This window comes from Prunus avium, chromosome 2, assembly GCF_965620075.1.
Source record: "Prunus avium chromosome 2, drPruAviu1.hap1.1, whole genome shotgun sequence".
In the NCBI taxonomy this organism is placed as follows: domain Eukaryota; kingdom Viridiplantae; phylum Streptophyta; class Magnoliopsida; order Rosales; family Rosaceae; genus Prunus; species Prunus avium.
This window is the reverse complement of record NC_142285.1, coordinates 33959628-33977912: the sequence shown is the minus strand read 5'-3', so window position 1 is coordinate 33977912 and position 18285 is coordinate 33959628. Positions and strand designations below refer to the sequence as shown.

General features: G+C 38.4%; 3 protein-coding genes across 3 annotated transcripts; all 3 read left to right on the top strand.

Annotated features, from left to right (window-relative positions):
• The first annotated feature begins 83 nt into the window (after positions 1-83).
• Positions 84-3665, top strand: LOC110759360 (uncharacterized). The gene is made up of 4 exons (XM_021961408.2): positions 84-1520; positions 2402-2563; positions 2820-2887; positions 3192-3665. Exons 1-4 carry the CDS (start codon positions 1166-1168, stop codon positions 3432-3434), a joined length of 828 nt encoding a protein of 275 aa, XP_021817100.1. The 5' UTR covers positions 84-1165; the 3' UTR covers positions 3435-3665.
• Positions 3666-5859: 2194 nt separating this feature from the next.
• On the top strand, positions 5860-8174 carry LOC110759354 (uncharacterized). Its single transcript, XM_088247783.1, has 4 exons — positions 5860-6273; positions 7305-7463; positions 7715-7782; positions 7900-8174. The coding sequence occupies exons 1-4, from the start codon at positions 5928-5930 to the stop codon at positions 8092-8094; spliced, it is 768 nt and encodes a 255-aa protein (XP_088103909.1). The 5' UTR covers positions 5860-5927; the 3' UTR covers positions 8095-8174.
• A 2821-nt stretch (positions 8175-10995) lies between these two features.
• LOC110759289 (DNA sliding clamp PCNA-like) lies at positions 10996-13031 on the top strand. The gene is made up of 4 exons (XM_021961342.2): positions 10996-11341; positions 11714-11872; positions 12471-12541; positions 12834-13031. Exons 1-4 carry the CDS (start codon positions 10996-10998, stop codon positions 13029-13031), a joined length of 774 nt encoding a protein of 257 aa, XP_021817034.2.
• The last annotated feature ends 5254 nt before the right edge of the window (positions 13032-18285 follow it).

The following is an 18285-nucleotide window of genomic DNA, read 5'->3' as shown; positions in this document are numbered from 1 at the left end:
AGTTAATGATTTTGCATTGGAGCCATTATTATATGTGGCCGGGTGATTGACTGGTGGTAATGTGAGAAGCCATGGATGGGTGAACGGTATCAGTTGGTTTGGGGCGAGTTTCAGTTCTCTGCTAAAAGGGGAGGGCTGGAAGAGTCTATATAACTGTGAATGTTTAGGGTTTCCTAAAATACTTGCCGTTTTTAACTATGCAAGTAAACTACCAACAAAATTCTGTGAAAAGTTTCGACCAAAAATACACATTCTGCAAAAAGTGATGAAGGAGGGACTATGGTTGGGCCTTAAGGTCCGTGGATCAAATAATCTTTGGGGACCATGGGTTAGCCTCTGCTCAACTTTAAGATCAAGTAGCAAGGGTTTGTAGTTCAAGTAATTAAGAGATTTTACCTCACACTCGATGTCTTAGGTTCGATTCCTTCATCTTGCTTGTATGAAATTTATCTTGCTTGTATGAAAGAAAAAGGAAAAACTTGCATTGGGTAATAGGTCAAGAGTTCAAATCCCTTTTCCTTTTTTTTTTTAAAAAAAATTATACGAAAATCCCTTTCATTGTAAATTAAAAAAAAAACAAAAAACAAAAAAGGTAAAAAAGAAGGGTCAGAAAAAGAGTGAAAAGGTATAGCGAGCTTGACCAAGATTGACCAAATCTCACATTGCAACTAAAAGAACTTTAAGGGGGAGCATCTAAAATTCTTGAAATAAAAGGGTAGAAAGTGTAAATATAAAGATAAAGGAGCAGGCAGAGTGACTCCGTTTGAACTCTAGGCGCTAAGAATCCAAGGATTTGTGACTGATCTGATTTCAACAACTGCTCGAAATCTCAGATCAGTGCATGAGTGAGGGGGTTATGAAATACAAATAAAAGAATTTAATAGCAACAATCTGAAATTCTTCAAAGCCACTGGGAAGGAAGTGTAAAATCATAAACCCCAAACAGATTACAGAAGAGAAAATGAAATACCATACCAGTCAGCTAACTTGTAACGGATTTAACAGCCCAAGAAAAACTTTCCGCCAAGAAATTAGTTAAAAGCCTCTTCCTCTTCACCAGGTCTAGTCACAATGCCTTGAGCTCTCATCCCAAAAGAATCTCTCTCTCTCTCTCTCTGTGTTACTTTTCCCTCAAGAAACAGAAACTCTCTCTCTGTTCATCACCATGTTTCAGTTTAGCCTTGACCCATGTGCTTCCTATCTAAGGCACGCGCTTTCATGCTTCATGCTGCTGGGCCCTGACCACTATGTCGAGCTCTGCGTCACAGCAAACGACGTCACATTGGTAGGAGCCGTAGGTGACCCTGAGGAAGGATGCATGCCCGAAACCCCAAACGTCGTCTTAGCCCTGCAGTTGACACCTTCCAACTTCCACACTTTTAGCTGCACTGAGAACGTCCGCCTTGGCTTGCCCTGCGGTATGCTGTTCAGGGAACTCTTTGATGCCAAGGGTGGTGATTTTCTCAGTCTCTCTGGTGATATCAGCCGAGATAACATTGACTTTGAGCTCCTCAGTGTCGGTAAGTACATACCAATATTCTTAGTTTCTTTCAATTTTTATTTATTTCAAGATTTCAAGATTTGGGTCTTAATTGTTCCTTGGAAAATTCTTCTTTTTCAATATTTCTAGTCGGTTCTTGGAAATTTTGGAAATCGACCCATCACACTACTTCACCAATATTCTGGCATAAACTTCGAAGGTTTTTGGCGCTCTCTTCTTTTTCAAGTTTATGGGTTTTGTTTGAAATCTGTATAAATTTGATGAACTGTCTGCCTTTTTGCGTTCTAACAGCCACAACAATAGATTTGATGAAATTATCTGCATTGTTTGTCATTTGGTTCCAAAAATTAATCTCGTTTCTGGGTTTTTCAGTTTCTTGAGGATTTTTGTCAATACGCATTGTCTGATTTTTTAAATTTCAAGATTCTAAGATTTGGGTCTTTCTAGTTGGTTTTTGGAAATGTAGAAATTTGGAAATCGACCCATCACAGTACTTTACCAATATTCTGACACAAACCTGGAACTCCGTAGTCCGTTCGTTTTCAAGTTTATGGGTTTTCATTTGGTTTAAAAAATTATTCTTGTTGCTGGGTTGGTCAGTTTCTTGAGGATTTGTAAAATGTGTTTTAATTTGAGGAACTGTCTGCGTTTTCTGCGTTCTTATAGATAGACAATACATTTGGTGAAGTATCTGCATCGTTTGTTATTGGGGCTTTGTTCTTTATCAAGTTTATGGTCGTTTTAGCTTTTGTCATTTGGTTTGGAGATATGTTCTTTTTCAAGTTTTAACTTTAAATTTGTCATTTGGTTTATCAGTTTCTTCAGGATGTTTGTGTTCTAATATTCTCTCCTTATCTAATTTTTCTTGTCTCTTTTTGTTTACAATTTCAATAATGCTAGGAACTATGGAAATGAAGGTTGCTGAAATTCCATTGCTTTCAAGGAGGTCTGGTCAGATAACTTTACCTCAGCTCCAAAATGAACGTCTAGTGATCATTGGGATAGCTGCGGAGCTGTTTAGGGTTCTTATCCTCAGTTCGCGCGATCGATTTGGGAGTACAGGTACAATTTGTAACAAAAATTACTGTTTGAACATGTTGATCATTTTCTTAGAATTTCTCATTTCAGTGCTTGACAGCAGTGTCATGCTTCACAATCCTTTGTCATTTACTGTGATAATCTCTAATGAGTTCAGATTGTGATAATCTTTGTTTGTGATGTATGTATGGATGCTGATACACATTCACAAGGTTCACAAGATTTTATATATAATCTTGTATATGTTGCTCACTAGACTGGTTGGTACGTGTCATTGCAGTTACTGTATACGCAATAGGTAAGCAAGTTGTACTCCGTGGACAAGATAAGGCGGTTGTTCTCAGGAAGGTATTTTCTCAACCTTATGTGTGATTCGTAGTGTAGAACAACTTATCACAGCTTGCCAAATATGTTAGTTATGGTCTGTCAATCAATTTTCTGAAAACACAGTATTCATTAAGCAAATTCTGGTTCTGATTCTCATAGGAAAACGTCCATACTTCCGTGCCATGAAATAATACGACACCATCCTTCAATTTCATATATTTTTCTTTTTCACTGACTAAATTTGCTGTCATACACTTCACAAGAAGTTCAATTTCCTAATGACATAAATGATCAAAGTTTCCTTGTTTATTTTGTTGTGTATCAGGAGGATTGTGTTATTTGGAATCCTGTGGCGGATCGAGGTTTCTTGAAGTTCAGTACCGATAAGGCTAACGCACTGCTGAATGCTTCAATTCTGTCAAACATGGTGTGGTTGTCTGGCCAGTGCAATGGTCCATCTTGCATGCTGAATTTCCCTTTTGGTAGACTTGGAAGCCTCACGTTTTACTTTGATGAAGATAATGCGAGCTCAGAAGGTAATGCGGGCTCAGAAGATGATGTGGTTTGATCACAAAAGATGAAGAGAATGGTCTTACCATCTCTGAGTTCTTACTCAAATCAGATTTTAATGATTCAAATTCTTTTTCTCCATTTTCAAAATAATGTGATTTGATCTGTCTGTTGTACAAATGAGCAAACAAAAGATGATGTGAGTTGTGAGATACTTTGATTTGTCTGTTGTACTTGGTAAAGTCTGATCCTATTCATCATAATCCTTTGTAAACATTGCAGCTTTACATAATGGTTAGAATTTGGTTTGGAAGTTGAATTTTTTGTCTGCTTTTTCTTGCAATTTCCCCCTCTCTGTTGAGTTCCAAAACAACTCAAGAACTTAATTTTGTCAGTGGATCTGATTGTTGCTAGATGATAAGTGGCAGGAGTCTAATTGTTAAATAGGGGAAAACATTTCTGTTTACAACCTTAAGAACTTCTTTGCAAGTTTCTTGAGCCTTATCAATTGCGAGAGGGGGAAATTGAACATGACCTCGAGCCAGTGAGAGAAAATGTCAGGGTAAGTGAGGTATTTTTGCAATAAAAAAAACCTTCAATCGCAAGAATATGAAATTTTTGAAACAACAGAAAATGGAAATTTAACCGTCAGCTGGCTTGTAACGAATTTAACCGTCACAATTTTTGAGCTCATCCCAAAAGAAGTTTACTCTAAGTATGCAATATTGTTGACCAATTAAGAGTTCTATAAATTTGTTTAAGCCCAACTATAAAATAAGCTAAAAGGAAATGGGCCTCTATCTTTGAAAAGAAAATGGGCCTCTATCTTTTTAATTTCCAAACCCAATTTGCACGGAGCCTCCAAAATTAATAGACCAATCAAGGACTTCAAGTATAAATATCTACAAACACCTTAAATTATCAACCTTAAGGATGAGCTTACTCTAACTTAATTTTACACTCCCTAAACACTTTTTTTTTTTTCTTCCCTCTCTATGTAGGCTTGATGTATTGATTTATCACTTCTTGCCAGGTTTATGGGTGTGATGATGAATCTTCTGTTTTCAGCTTCAAATAATTCAGTCAAATCATATTTTGTAATTTTGTGAATCCATTCTATTTTTCAAATTGTCTCAGAAGGTAATGCGATCTCAGAAGATGATTTGTTTTGGTAAACTTGTCTGTTGTACTTGGTAATTCATCATAATCCTTTGTAAACAATGCAGCTTTACATAATGGTTAGAATTTGGTTTGGAAGTTGAATTTTTTGTCTCCTTTTTCTTGCAAGTTCCAAAACATAATGCTAGGAGAAAAGTTGGTGGTGAAGGATTGTGACTTTGTGAGGATGATTGTTGAGTTCCAAAACAACTCAAGAACTTAATTTTGAGAGTGGGTCTAATTGTTGCTAGATGATAAGTGGCAAGAGTCTAATTGTTGAATAGGGGAAAACATTTCTGTTTACAACCTTAAGAACTTCTTTGCAAGTTTCTTGAGCCTTGTCAATTGCGAGAGGGAGAAATTGAACATGACCTCGAGCCCGTGCGAGAAAATGTCAAGGTAATTGAGGGGTATTTTGCAATAAAAAAAAACTTCAATAGCAAGAATATGAAATTCTTGAAACAACAGAAAATGGAAATTTAACCGTCAGCTGGCTTGTAATGAATTTAACCGTCACAATTTTTGAGCTCATCCCAAAAGAAGTTTACTCAAAGCATGCAATATTGACCAGTTAAGAGTTAATAAAACAAATAAAGATTGAATTTATTGTTCCACAAATTTGTTTAAGCCCAACTATAAAATAAGCTAGAAGGAGCCCATTAGTGTATCCAAACTCCATTATCTGAAAAGAAAATGGGCATCTATCTTTTTAATTACCCAACCCAATTTGCATGGGGTCTCCAAAATTAATGGACCGATCAACGACTTCAGGCATAAATATTTACAAAAATCTTAAATTATCAACCTTATGCAATATTGACATAAGAGTTGTGTGTGTGTGAATTTCCTATCCCCTCTAATTTAAATTATTGCTTATACATGTATATATATACTTAGGGGCAGATTGGGAATGAAAAAGTAAAATATTTACTCATATTAATACATCCGACTACAAGTCAACACATAGCTGGTTGAATTTCACATGGTATAATCAACAAATGGGGCTTCCGTTGCAACTAAAAAGAACTTGGAGGGAATCATCTAAAATTCTTGAAATAACAGGGTAGAAACTGTAAATATAATAAGTATCCGATTTTAACAACTGTTGGAAATCTCGGCTCAGTGCATGAATTAGGGGGGTATGAATACAAATAAAAGAACTTGAATGGCAACAATCTGAAATTCTTCAAAACCACAGGGGAGGAAGTGTAAAATTATAAACCCCAAACAGAGCAGACCGTCCAAGCAGAACTTTCCCGCCAAGAAAGTAGTTAAAAACCTCTTATTCACACAATCCTTAGCTCTCTCTCTCTCTCTCTCTCTCTGCTACTTTCCCAGAAAGAAACCCAAACTCTCTCTCTCCCTCTCCCTCTCTTTCACTCTGTTCATCACCATGTATCAATTTAGCCTGGACCCAACTGGTTTTCTTCTAAGGCAGGCGGTGTCAACCGTCATGCAAGCGCAGAAGGGCCACCGCTATTGTGACCTCTGCATCTCACCAAACAGCGTCACATTTGGAATATCCGTAACAGATCCCAGTACCGGAATCCCAAACATTTACTTCACCCTGCCGATGGAACCTTCGAACTTCTACACATTTCGCTGCCGACGGATCCTCTATCTTAAAGTGGACATCCGTAAAATGCACGACCAACTCCTTAGGGCCACCGCTTATGATTTTCTCAGTCTCTCTGGTGATATCACCCTTAATCACATAGACTTTGAGCTCGTCGATGCCAGTAAGTACTTAGTTTCTTTAATTTTTTTATTTCATGATTTCAAGATTTGGGTCTTAATTGTTCCTTGGTTTTAATTGTTTCTGGCATAAACTTGGAAGGTTTTTGGCTCTCTTCTTTTTCAAGTTTATGTGTTTTGTTTCAAATCTGTTTAATTTTGATGAACTATCTGCCCTTTTGGGTTCTAATAGCCACATCAATAGATTTGATGAATTATCTGCATCGTTTGTCATTGGGCTCTGTTCTTTTTCAAGTTTATGTTCGTTTTAACTTTGTCATTTGGTTCCAAAAATTAATCTTGTTTCTGCGTTCGCATTATCTGAATTTGTATTTCAAGATTTTAAGATTTGGGTATTAATTGTAATCGTCTCTTGGGAATTTGTTCTCTTTCTAGTTGGTTCTTGCAAATGTAGAAATTTGGAAATCGACCCATCACAGTACTTTACCAATACTCTGACATAAACCTGGGAGGTTACTGGGACTCTGTCCATTTTCAAGTTTATGGTTTTTCATTTTATTCAAGTTTACGGTTTCTTGAGGATTTGTATTTAGTAATGTTTGTTGTAAAATGTGTTTAAATTTGAGGAATTATCTGCGTTTTTTGCGTTCTTATAGCTAGAACAATACATTTGGGGCTCTGTTAAATTTGAGGAAGTATCTGCATCGTTTGTTATTGGTGAAGTATCTGCCTTTTTGGGCTCTGTTCTTTTTCAAGTTTATGTTCGTTTGAACTTTGTCATTTTGTTCCAAAAATTAATCTTGTTTCTGGGTTTATCAGTTTCTTGAGGAATTTTGTCTTGGAAATGTGGAAATTTGGAAATCAACCTATCACAGTACTTTACCAATATTCTTCTTTTTCAAGTTTCTTGACGATTTGTATTTCCTAATGTTGTTGTAAAATGGGTTTAAATTTGAGGAATTGGCTGCACTTTTTGCGTTCTTATAGCTAGAACGATAAATTTGATGAATTACCTGCCTTTTTGCGTTATCTAATTTTTCTCGTCTATTTTTGTTTACAATTTCAATAATGCTAGGAACTAAGCAAATCAGGGCCACTGAAATTCCAGTGATTTCAAGCAATTATGGTCGGATAGCTATACCTCGGCTCTTTCGTGAATATCAAGTGATCGTGGGGATACCTGCGGAGATGTTTAGGATTATGATCCTCACTCTGCACTCTATCGGATTTGAAGGTACAATGTGTAACACAGAATTACTGTTTGAAATTCAGGGCATGCCCTTTTGAATTCTCATTTCAGTGCTTGACAGTTACTGTGACTTTGCATATAATCTCTAATGAGCTCAGATCGTGATAATCTTTGTCTATGCTGTATGTATGCATGCTGATACACCCTCATAAGGTTCACAAGATTTTAAGGCATTCCTTAACTCTTCATAATAATCTTGTATATGTTGCTCACTCGACTGGTACGTGTCATCGCAGCTTATGCAGAAGTAAGAGATACTGTTGTTTTTCTTGGAGTAGGCAACCAGGCGGTTGCTCTCCCGAAGGTATTTCCCCAACCTTTCGTGTGATTCATAGCAGAAAACGTCCATTCTTCTGTGCCATGAAATAATATTTTTCGTTTTCACTGACTAGATTTGCTGTTTTATTTTGTTGTGTATCAGGATGAAAAATGTATTATTGAGGGTGATGTGGGGATCTTGCTGTTCAGTATCGAAAATATTAAGGCACTGGTGAGCGCTTCAATTCTGTCGAAGATGGTGTGGTTGCTTGGCCAGTCCGGGGGTCCATTTGCCGCACTGAATTTCCCTTTTGGTAACCTTGGCAACATGTTGTTTTACTTTGGCCCTGTACTCTGAAGCCTGAAGGTGATGAGAATGGTCTTACCATCACTGAGTTCTTACTCAAAACAGATTTTAACGATGCAAATTCTTTTTCTCCATTTTCAAGATAATGCGGTTTGATCACAAGTGTAAATCACCAAACAAAAGATGATGTGAGAGTGAGATACTTTGAGTTGTCTGTTGTCACAAGTGTAAAGTCTGATTCTATTCATAATAATCCTTTTTGTAAACAATGCAGCTTTACATATAATGGTTAGAATTTGGTTTATCTGTCTGTTTTTTCTGTTACTTATTATTAAACTTCTTGCGAGTTCCAAAACTTCTAGGAGAAATGTTGTTGGTGGTGAAAGTATAAATTTCTGCAGATCAGAACTTCTGGGTTTTAAATTGAGAAGAATCCAAGTTTGGATAGTGGAGATGATCTTGGTGAAAAACAGAAACAAAAATAATGTAACTCGGAGGTTCTGTGGCATAGTCTAATTGTTTAATTGGTTCTGTAAGCATGCGTGGGAAGACAGATTCCACAAAACCTTGCTTTTTTTTTTTTCTTTTTCTTTTTTTCTGTAGCTTAATAACTTCTTTGCAAGTTTGATATGATTTCAGTGCTAGAAGAAAAGTTTTTGGTATTGAAGGGTCACTCTTGAGTCTTTTCAATTGCGAGAGGGAGAAATTGAACATGATCTCGAATACTCTTAAGCGCTTGAGCTATAAGCTCATTGTAGTTAGTTAGACACTGTTATATCATATATCGGTAATCCTTTGTAAACAATGCAGCTTTACATTATCTGTCTGCTTTTCTGTAACTTATTATTAAACTTCTTGCAAGTTCCAAAATATAATTGAAGGAGAAGGATCACTCTAATCAACACATGGATTGTCACTTTGTGGGGAAAGTGTAATTTCTGCTACTTAAGAAAATCCTGGATTTTGAGAACAGCTTCATTGTTGGTACTTGGTAATAAACAAGCACGCTATAAGAAGCATCCGAATTTTCATAGTGGTGATTTTGTTAAATAACTTCTGGAAGAAAAGTTTTCTTAATAACTGCTTTTCTGTAATTTTTTTGGGGAAAATTGGGGAAAAAAAGGGGACAATCCGCAGAGAGTGACGAAAGAATACATTAAAGGTATAGCCGTATGGCGATACTCCAAAATAAAATACTTCAAAAGGTCAAGCCGATTGGTTATACTATTTTTTTTGTATTTGAAAAAAAAAGGGTATAGCCGGTCGGCGATACTATTTTTGTCAAAAAAAATTTAAAAAAAATCAAATATAGCCGCACAGCTATACTATTAAAAAAAAATAAGAATAAACCGGGTATAGCCGCGCGGCTATACTAATTTTATAAAAAAGAGAAACGCCTTGCGATTAGGTGCCCACGTGCCAAAATCAGGAATTCAATTCCTAATTTTGTGTGGACCCACTTACTTTTTAATTCCTTCATGTGAAGTAAATACATGAATCCGCCATAGTTGGAATTCAATTCCTGATTAATAAACACGCCATGAGATAAATGGAGAAAACAATTGTAAAAGCCTTGGGAAATCAAAGGCCACTAATTGTATCACTTTTTTGAGATGTAGCCTAACGGCTCATGCTTTAAATTTTATGTTCACTGCAGCGTTTTTTTTTTCATTTATAAAATACGTATATACAAATTATTCATGAACAGTACATTTAAGTTTAATAATACGCGTATTTTTCACAAATGTACGGTAAATAGTAAATTTTTTTTTAAAAGTACACGTATTAACTAACTAGGATTCAAACTTAAATATAGAACAAAAACAACACAAAATCTAAGGCTATTACAGTCAATTATAATGAAATTTTCAAAATTTTAAGAAGTAGAGTTTCACATGTCCCAATATTATCTTAAGAAATTCAAATTGCTTTTTTTTTTAAAAAAATATTAAATGAATATGTAATAAATATATAAAATATTAAATGAATATATAATACAAATATTAAAAATTAATTGGGCCTCCCTAGACAATGGGCCGGGGCGATCACACCTCCTTTCTTTTTTCAAAGCCAGCACTGCATGGTAGCCCTCGTGCTAGTTCCGCCATTCCTTCCTCCTACCCTCCTATTTTGCGAACCATAAGTTTCTTTCAGCACTACATACACTGATTTTAAAATTTTTAAAAATAAATAAATATTTTGTAGGCGGATCGTTTGAAAAATATAGCTGATCGTACGAGAAATCTGTGTTTCTCACTTTTCTTAGATCATAATTTGTTGTGATGGCGGACAAAGAAGATGGATGGGCTGTGTTAGGTTGGGCCTCAAAGTCCTCAAAATCCATGTAACCGTACAATGTTGGACTGGACCTTTTAAGTTTTGATATGATAGCCGTTGTTCAAACTTAGGACCAAGGCCTCCAAGTAGAGAGGGTGGGTAGAGAAATGAGTTAGAATTAAGTTAGATTAAGCGTTCTATTTTCTTCGATTAATATTTAAAAAAATCCAACACGAGCGGCGTGGCCTTTCCGATAAGGTTGGTAAGAGTCGAACTCTTGTTATGAACGTGGAAAAAAAGTGCTATACCACTAGTCATAAACTTCCATTATCAGTAGAAGAAGTATCTTGATGAGTAATGTTATATATGTGCTTTATTTACTGATCACATCTTTTTTTACAAAGTTGAATCACACTTGTACGGTTTAATTTCACATGGAGAGGTACCGTAAGTTATAACCAATAAATGGGGTTTCGTTGCAAATAAAAGAACTTTAAGGGGATGCATCTGAATTTCTTGAAACAACAGGGGAGAAAGTGTAAATATAACACACACCAAAACAGAAAAATGTGAGTCACCTGCTTCCATTCCACTCATTCTTCAACCATCCAAACTCTGTTACTTTCCCGCCAAGAAACTCTCTCTCTCTCTCTCTCTCTCTCTCTGTTCATCACCATGTTTGGACTGAGGCTGGACCAAGGTGCTGTTCTTCTTCTAAGGAGGGCTGTGGAACCCTTCATTCTGATGCCTTGCTTCTATGGCAAAATGTACATCTCACCAGATGACCTCACAATTATAGCAGCCTCAACTCCCGACCCCATCCTCCATAACCCGAGCGTTGTCACAGCCTTGCGGTTGCGACCTTCCTTCTTCAACAACTTCTACTGCGATGAAAGCCTCTGTCTTGTCCTCAACCTCAACCGCTTGTACGTCATTCTCTGTCAAGCCAGAGATGACGATTTTCTTGGTATCTATGGTAATGGAACCCATGACCGGGTTTCTGTTGTGCTTCTCGGTTCCGGTGAGTATTAATTAACCCATTTTGATTGGTTTCAAGGTTTCACGAATTGGTTCTCAATTATTTAACGTTTCAAGAATTGGGTTTCTTCTGTTTCAAGTCTATGATAGTTTTAGTGGGTTCTTTGAAAAATGGAAATCGACCCATCACAGTAACTTGGAAGGTTATTGGGTTTCTGTTCTTTTTTATGCTCGTTTTAGCTTTGCCATTTGGTTTCAAGAATCAATCTTGTTGCTGGGTTTATCAGTGTCTTGAGGATTTTTGCCAATTTGTCCACAATCTTGTTTTGTTGTACTTGTATCATCTTGTTTTGTCTTGGGGATTTTTCCCTATCTGATTCTTTTCTATGTTTGTTTATGATTTCAAAAATTATAGCAACTCTGGAATTCCGTCATGCGAACATGGACTTGGTTTCAATTCACCAGGTTCAGATGAATGTACCTCAGTTCCAATATGAATATCAAGTGATCGTTGGGATACCTTCGATGCTGTTTAGAACTTCTATCGTGGAACTGAATCAATTTGGGGTGACAGGTACTTTGTCATTGTGTAATAGCTTGCTGAAAGTCTATCTTAATTTAATGAATATCAAGTGATCGTCGGGAAATTTACTGATTGAAATTCAGGACATATTAATCATTTCTAAGGAATTCTCATTTCAGTGCTTCACTGTGATAATGCTTCCCAATTCTTTCCCCAGCTTTGTCATTTATGGCCTACTTAGCATTTGTTTTACGCAGGGTGTAAATTTTAGAAGTGGGAATTTATAGGTCAAGATGAATTGCATCATAAGCTCTAGTTTGTAACAGATGGTGAAGTCTTGTTTGTGATGTATGCATGCTGATAGCATTCACAATCATGCAATATTGCAAATCTTAGAGACAAAAATTATGATACATTGTTTATTCATTGTGGTTTCCTAAAGCCAGAACTTACCTGGAATATTATAAGCATCATAGGTATTTACGTTAAGTGAACTGGGAAAACTTTGCAAACACCTTCAAGTAACATCTGTTCGTAATATTAAAGCTCACAAGATTTTATGGCATTTCACCAAATTTGTTTTTTCATCGAATTGATGCTTTTAATACCTAAATGTTCATATCTAACATCTTGTATATGTTACTCTCAGTTTTTGCAGAGGTGACAGATACTCGAGTTACGTTCTCTGTCGGAAATGCGGAGGTTGTTCTCAGCAAAGAGGTAATTCCCAACTTGATATGTGATTCTTTTTCTTATTAATTAGTAGAAGTCAATTTGGTGTTCAGCTTTATCACATCTTCGCTACAATGTTGTACTTATGGTTTACCATTCATCTGTACCGTGATGTGCCAAGCTTTGATCGATACTCTGATGAAATAGTGTATAAGCTGCAGTATATCCCTTAATTTTAGGATATGGTCCTTCAATTTTCTAATCTTCACCATCTAAATTTGCTGTCAAACACTAGAAAATGATAACATGATCAATATTTCCTTGTTTTAATGTTGTGCAGCTGGAGCAATGTATTATTGGGGGTGCCACGAACGAAGATCCGGTTTCCTTGGTGTTCCATCTCTGGTGCTTTCCGGCGATGGTGTATGCTTCAGCTGTGTCAGACATGGTGTGGTTGCTCGGCCAGTCCAACGGTTTACATGTCATGCTGAACTGCCCTGTTGGTGAACACGGCAACCGCATGTTTTACATTGGCTGAAGCCCGGAGGCAATGAACAAACTCCTGCAAATTCTTTTTCTCCATTACCTTCTAATCACAAATGTAAATTACCAACAAAGGATGATGTGAGATATATTGAGGTGTCTGTTTTACTAAGTTTGACAATGCAGCTTTACATAGTGAAATTGCAGTTAATGTTGAAATGTAAGGTCTCCAAATAGTGCTATTCATCATTACCCTCTGTAGACAATGCAGTTAAATTCATCGAACTTCGGTTACTTTTTTTTTTTTTTTTTCTGTAACTTCTTTGCCAGTTTCATACGATTTCAATGCTAGAAGAAAAGTTCTTGGTCTTGAAGGGTCACTCTTGAACTTGAGCCTTATCAATTGCGAGAGGAAGAAATTGAACATGACCTCGATAATCGAGATACATACTCACTTGAGCTATAAACTCATTGTTATATCATATATACCACATCTCTGTTACACTTCCATCCTGTAAGCGAAAATCTCAGGGTAAACGAGGGGTATCATTGCAATAAAAAGAACTTCAATGGCAAGAATCTGAAATTCTTGAAACAACAGGACAGAAAATTGAAAATTGAACAGAAAATTGAAATTCCAAACTAGTCAGCTGACTTTTAACGAATTTAACCGTCCAAGTTTATCAAAAACTTTCCCGCCAAGAACTAGTTGAGGCCTCTTTCTCTTCACCAAGTCTAGTCACAATCACGAAGAAGTTCAATTTCCTTAGCTCTGTTACTTTCCCATCAAGAAACTCAAACTCCCTCTCTCTCTCTCTCTCTCTCTCTCTCTCTCTCTCTCTCTCTTCACCACCATGTTTACATTTACCCTGAATCCAACTACTCTTTTTCTAAGGCAAGCCGTGGGAACCTTCGTTCAGATGGGTTTCAGAGAAGGCGTGATCTGTGTCGCACCTGACGACGTCACATTGGTGGCAGGGGTGGCAGGCGTGGGCGCCCCTGTCTTAGCCCTGAGGATGAAACCTTGTATGTTCAGCTCCTTTAGCTGCACTAAGAGCGTCTGCCTGGAATTTGACCTCATTCTCTTCTACCAAAAACTCTTTCAAGTCTTCAAGGGTGATTTATGTTGGGAAAATGGCTCACCTAAGGATACAAGGTTGGTTTTGGCGCTGAAAGGAAGATTTTGAATCTGCCTAAAAGCGACCGGTCGCTAGGCATTTGCGACCGGTCGTTTTGAAGCAGATTCGAAGTCTGGAGCAACATCAACGAGCGACCGGTCGCCAGTTCTTTGCGACCGGTCGCAGGAAGCTAGCGACCGGTCGCTTAGCATTTGCGACCGGTCGTTTAGAAGCAGATTCAAGGTCTGGAGGAAAAACCAAAAGCGACCGGTCGCCAGTTCCTGGCGACCGGTCGTCCCAGTCGTGCTGTGACGATTTCTTACGCGTTTTCAACAGTGTTTTCAATGGCTATCGCTTTCCACAAGATTTCAGAGGCTTAGTGGGTCACTTCTGAGTTAAATGAACGTTGACTACCTGCTGGATAGTTGGGAGAGCACTCATGGCTAATTGGTTATCTTATTTCAAAGATATCACTCTCCATTTTCTGGTGTAAGTGGGAGGTGGCTGAGTTGGATTCTATTTACCTACTTGATCTGACATTTAGTCTAAGTGGTGACTAAAGGGAAGAACGTGGAGGACAAGCTGATATCTTATCTCTTGTCTATTGGCTTGTGTAGGAAATGGGGTGAAGTAAGATAACACAAGAGGAGAAAACAAGTTGAATAATTGTAAGTGGAAGAAGCTGGTATTCCAAGTTGAGTTAGAGCTGAAGTTTTAGTTGTGTGTTCAGAAAAACTAAGGGGAGAGTAAGAGAGTTCTCTAAGTGTATCAAGGTGTTGAGCAAGGGTGTGAGAGAAACAGATTGTGAGGGTAGTGTTCTAAGGGGGTTTCCTTTGTAAACCAAAGTTGTAACCTATCTTCATTAGTGAAATTTCTCAAGGTGATCATCAAAGAGGATGTAGGCAATTTGCTGAACCTCTATAAACACTTGTGTCATTTGTGCTTGGTTAATTTCTGTGTGTGTGTGTAAGACTCATCCATCATTGAGTTCTTTGTCCAAAGTCCATCAACAACAAGATCTTAAAAGGGCAGTGAGTTAGTCATTAATTCTCAACAAGTGGTATCAGAGCTGTGTTTGGCAGCTGGAGCTAGTTCTTCTCTTGGAGTGCTAGTGTGTTGAAGATGGCAAGTGACATGGAAGCTGAGAGTGGTAGCAGTTCACAGCATATGAAGCCACCACAGGCAGCAAGTATGAAGGTGGAGTTAAAGCCTTTCACAGGGAAGGAGAACTTCACTCTTTGGCAACGAAGGATGAAGTCAGCTCTTACACAACAACAGCTCCATGTAGTGTTGGTTGGCAAGGAGAAGAAGCCAGCAAGCATGACGGATGATGAGTGGGGAGTTCTTGACGAGTTAGCCAGAGGAGCTATCGAAAACTATCTCTCCGATGAGGTGCTCATCAACGTGATAAAGGATACAGCGAAGCAAACATGGGAGAAGCTCGAAGAGATGTTTGCAGGGAAATCGTTGTCCAACAAACTCTTCCTCAAGGAAGAACTCCTGAATCTTAAGATGGAGGAGGGAGGAAATCTAATGGAACATCTAAGTAGTTTCAGTAGATGTGTTGCTGACTTGCAGAGAATGGATGTGAATTATAGTCCGGAGGATAAGGCTCTCATGTTGTTGACATCCTTACCTTCGTCCTATAAACACTTCCGAACCACTCTTATGTTCGGAAAGGTTACTCTTGATTTTGAGCCTGTGGTGCAAGACATCATGACACACCATAGGATGACTCAACGTTCGGGAGAAAACTCTCAAGGTGAAGGTCTAGTTGCAAAGACCGGAGAGAGAGGTCGTTCAAAGAGGCGTGAAGGCAAGAAAGGCAATAGAGGAAGGTCCAAATCCAAGGCGAAAGATGGTTGTTTCGAGTGTGGGTCAAAGGAGCATTGGAAAAAGAATTGCCCCATATGGAAGGAGAAGAAGAACAAAGGGAAGAATGCAGCAAACACAGCGGAGGATGTCACGGAAAGTGATGGTGAGCTTTTGTGTGTTAATAGCAATGTTAAAACAAATGCATTGGCTAATTATTCAAGGTGTTCCTCTTCCGATTGGATTTTGGATTCCGGATGCTCATATCATATGTGCTCAAACAAGGAGTGGTTTGACACGTATGAGAAAGAAGATAGCAGTGAAGTGATGATGGGGGATGGCTCAATGTGTAGAGTCAAAGGAACCGGTACAATCAAGGTAAAGATGCATGATGGGGCTGTTAGGACGCTTGGAATGGTAAGGCACATTCCAAAGTTGCGTAAGAATCTCATTTCCCTTGGAACTCTTGATAAGAATGGTTATTCATTCAAAGCAAATGGAGGGAAACTCATAGTCTCAAAAGGTTCACTTGTGATTATGAAGGGTGAGATTCAACCTAATTGTCTATATAGGTTGTGTGGTACAACAATCATAGGTGGAGCAGCTGTATCTACAAGCAAGGACTCGGAAGATGAAACTCAGCTTTGGCATTTGAGGCTAGGGCACATGAGTGAGAGGGGCATGCAGGAACTACACAACAGAAAATTGTTGAAAGGTGTTCAAAGTTGCAAGCTTGAGTTCTGCAGATTTTGTACCATGGGAAAGCAATCAAAAATAGCTTTCAAGCAGCGAAACAAAGAGGAAGAAAGCACGGGTGTGCTAGATTATATTCACACGGATGTATGGGGGCCATCACCGGTTAAATCGAAGGGTGGAGCTCGCTATTTTGTGACTTTCTTGGATGATTTTTCCAGGAAGGTTTGGGTCTACTTCATGAAGGAGAAATCTGAGGTCTTCACCAAATTCAAAGAGTGGAAGGCGGAAGTAGAGAACCTAACCGGAAGAAAGATCAAGATCCTAAAGAGTGACAATGGTGGTGAATATAAGGACAGCAAGTTCCTTGAGTTTTGCAAAAGTGAAGGCATTAAGAGGCACTTTACCGTGAAGAAGACACCCCAACAAAATGGAGCTGCGGAGAGGATGAACCGAACTCTCATGGAGCGTGAGAGATGTATGAGAATTCATGCAGGGTTGCCCGAATTTTTTTGGGCAGAAACGGTTAACCACGCTGCCTATTTGGTTAACCGATCGCCTTCAAGAAATCTTGAGTTCAAGTGTGCAGAGGAGGTATGGTCTAAAAGGTCAATCGATTATTCGAATCTTAAGGTGTTTGGGTGCAGTGCATATGCACTTATTCCTAGTGATGAAAGATCCAAGTTGAAGCCAAAGTCTCTTGAATGTATTTTCATTGGATTTGAGAGTGGTGTGAAGGGCTACAAGCTGTGGGATCCAGTGAACCACAAGAAGATACTCAGCAGAAATGTTGTGTTTGATGAGAAGACCATACCTATGAACAAAGTCAAGAATTCAGAGGCAAAGGAGGATGTTGTTGAGAAAGAAACAACCTTTGAAGTTCCACTCAAGAAGGTGTCAAGAAAGACTACTCAGAAACAGCCAACTGAAGACGTTCAGGAGGAGGTGGAGTCCGACATTGAAGAGGAAGAAGCTGGGCAGCATCAACAACACACTCAAGAAGAAGAAGAGGCTCAAGAACAGGTGGAGCCATCATCTATAGCTCGGTCCAGGCCCAAGAGAACCATCAAACCACCTCAAAGGTTTGGATGGGAGATGGATGCAGTTCACTATGCCCTAAATGCTAGTGAAGAAGAACCAACCACGTTCCAAGAAGCTGTTGAGAACAAGGAACGGGAAAGTTGGATGGAAGCTATGATGCAAGAGATGGAATCTCTACACCAAAACTCAGTTTGGGAGTTAGTTCCTAAACCCAAAGGTCGCAAGGTTATTGGCTGCAAATGGGTGTTTAGGAAGAAAGAAGAAATGCATGAGAAGGGTGCCACCTTATTCAAAGCTCGGTTGGTGGCAAAAGGATTCTTGCAAAAGGAGGGAGTTGATTATGATGAAATCTTCTCTCCGGTGGTGAAACATACTTCTATACGACTACTACTCTCCATAGTAGCACAAGAGGACATGGAGGTGGAGCAAATGGATGTGAAGACTGCTTTCCTTCATGGTGAATTGGAGGAAGACATCTACATGAGCCAACCTCAAGGGTTCATTGAAGCAGGGAAGGAAAATCTGGTTTGCAGGTTGAAGAAGTCTTTGTATGGACTGAAGCAATCTCCAAGGCAGTGGAACAAGTGCTTCGATTCTTACATGATGAAGATTGGGTATAGAAGATGTGAATCTGATTGTTGTGTG

Bases quoted from the DNA above. Each gene is read 5' to 3' on its own strand.
- LOC110759354 (XM_088247783.1), top strand. From the start codon at position 5,928: ATGTATCAATTTAGCCTGGACCCAACTGGTTTTCTTCTAAGGCAGGCG. The intron at 7,464-7,714 runs GTACAATGTGTA...GTGTCATCGCAG, and splicing joins GCACTCTATCGGATTTGAAG to CTTATGCAGAAGTAAGAGAT. The intron at 7,783-7,899 runs GTATTTCCCCAA...GTTGTGTATCAG, and splicing joins AGGCGGTTGCTCTCCCGAAG to GATGAAAAATGTATTATTGA.
- LOC110759289 (XM_021961342.2), top strand. From the start codon at position 10,996: ATGTTTGGACTGAGGCTGGACCAAGGTGCTGTTCTTCTTCTAAGGAGG. The intron at 11,342-11,713 runs GTGAGTATTAAT...CAAAAATTATAG, and splicing joins TGTTGTGCTTCTCGGTTCCG to CAACTCTGGAATTCCGTCAT. The intron at 12,542-12,833 runs GTAATTCCCAAC...AATGTTGTGCAG, and splicing joins AGGTTGTTCTCAGCAAAGAG to CTGGAGCAATGTATTATTGG.
- LOC110759360 (XM_021961408.2), top strand. From the start codon at position 1,166: ATGTTTCAGTTTAGCCTTGACCCATGTGCTTCCTATCTAAGGCACGCG. The intron at 1,521-2,401 runs GTAAGTACATAC...CAATAATGCTAG, and splicing joins CTTTGAGCTCCTCAGTGTCG to GAACTATGGAAATGAAGGTT. The intron at 2,888-3,191 runs GTATTTTCTCAA...GTTGTGTATCAG, and splicing joins AGGCGGTTGTTCTCAGGAAG to GAGGATTGTGTTATTTGGAA.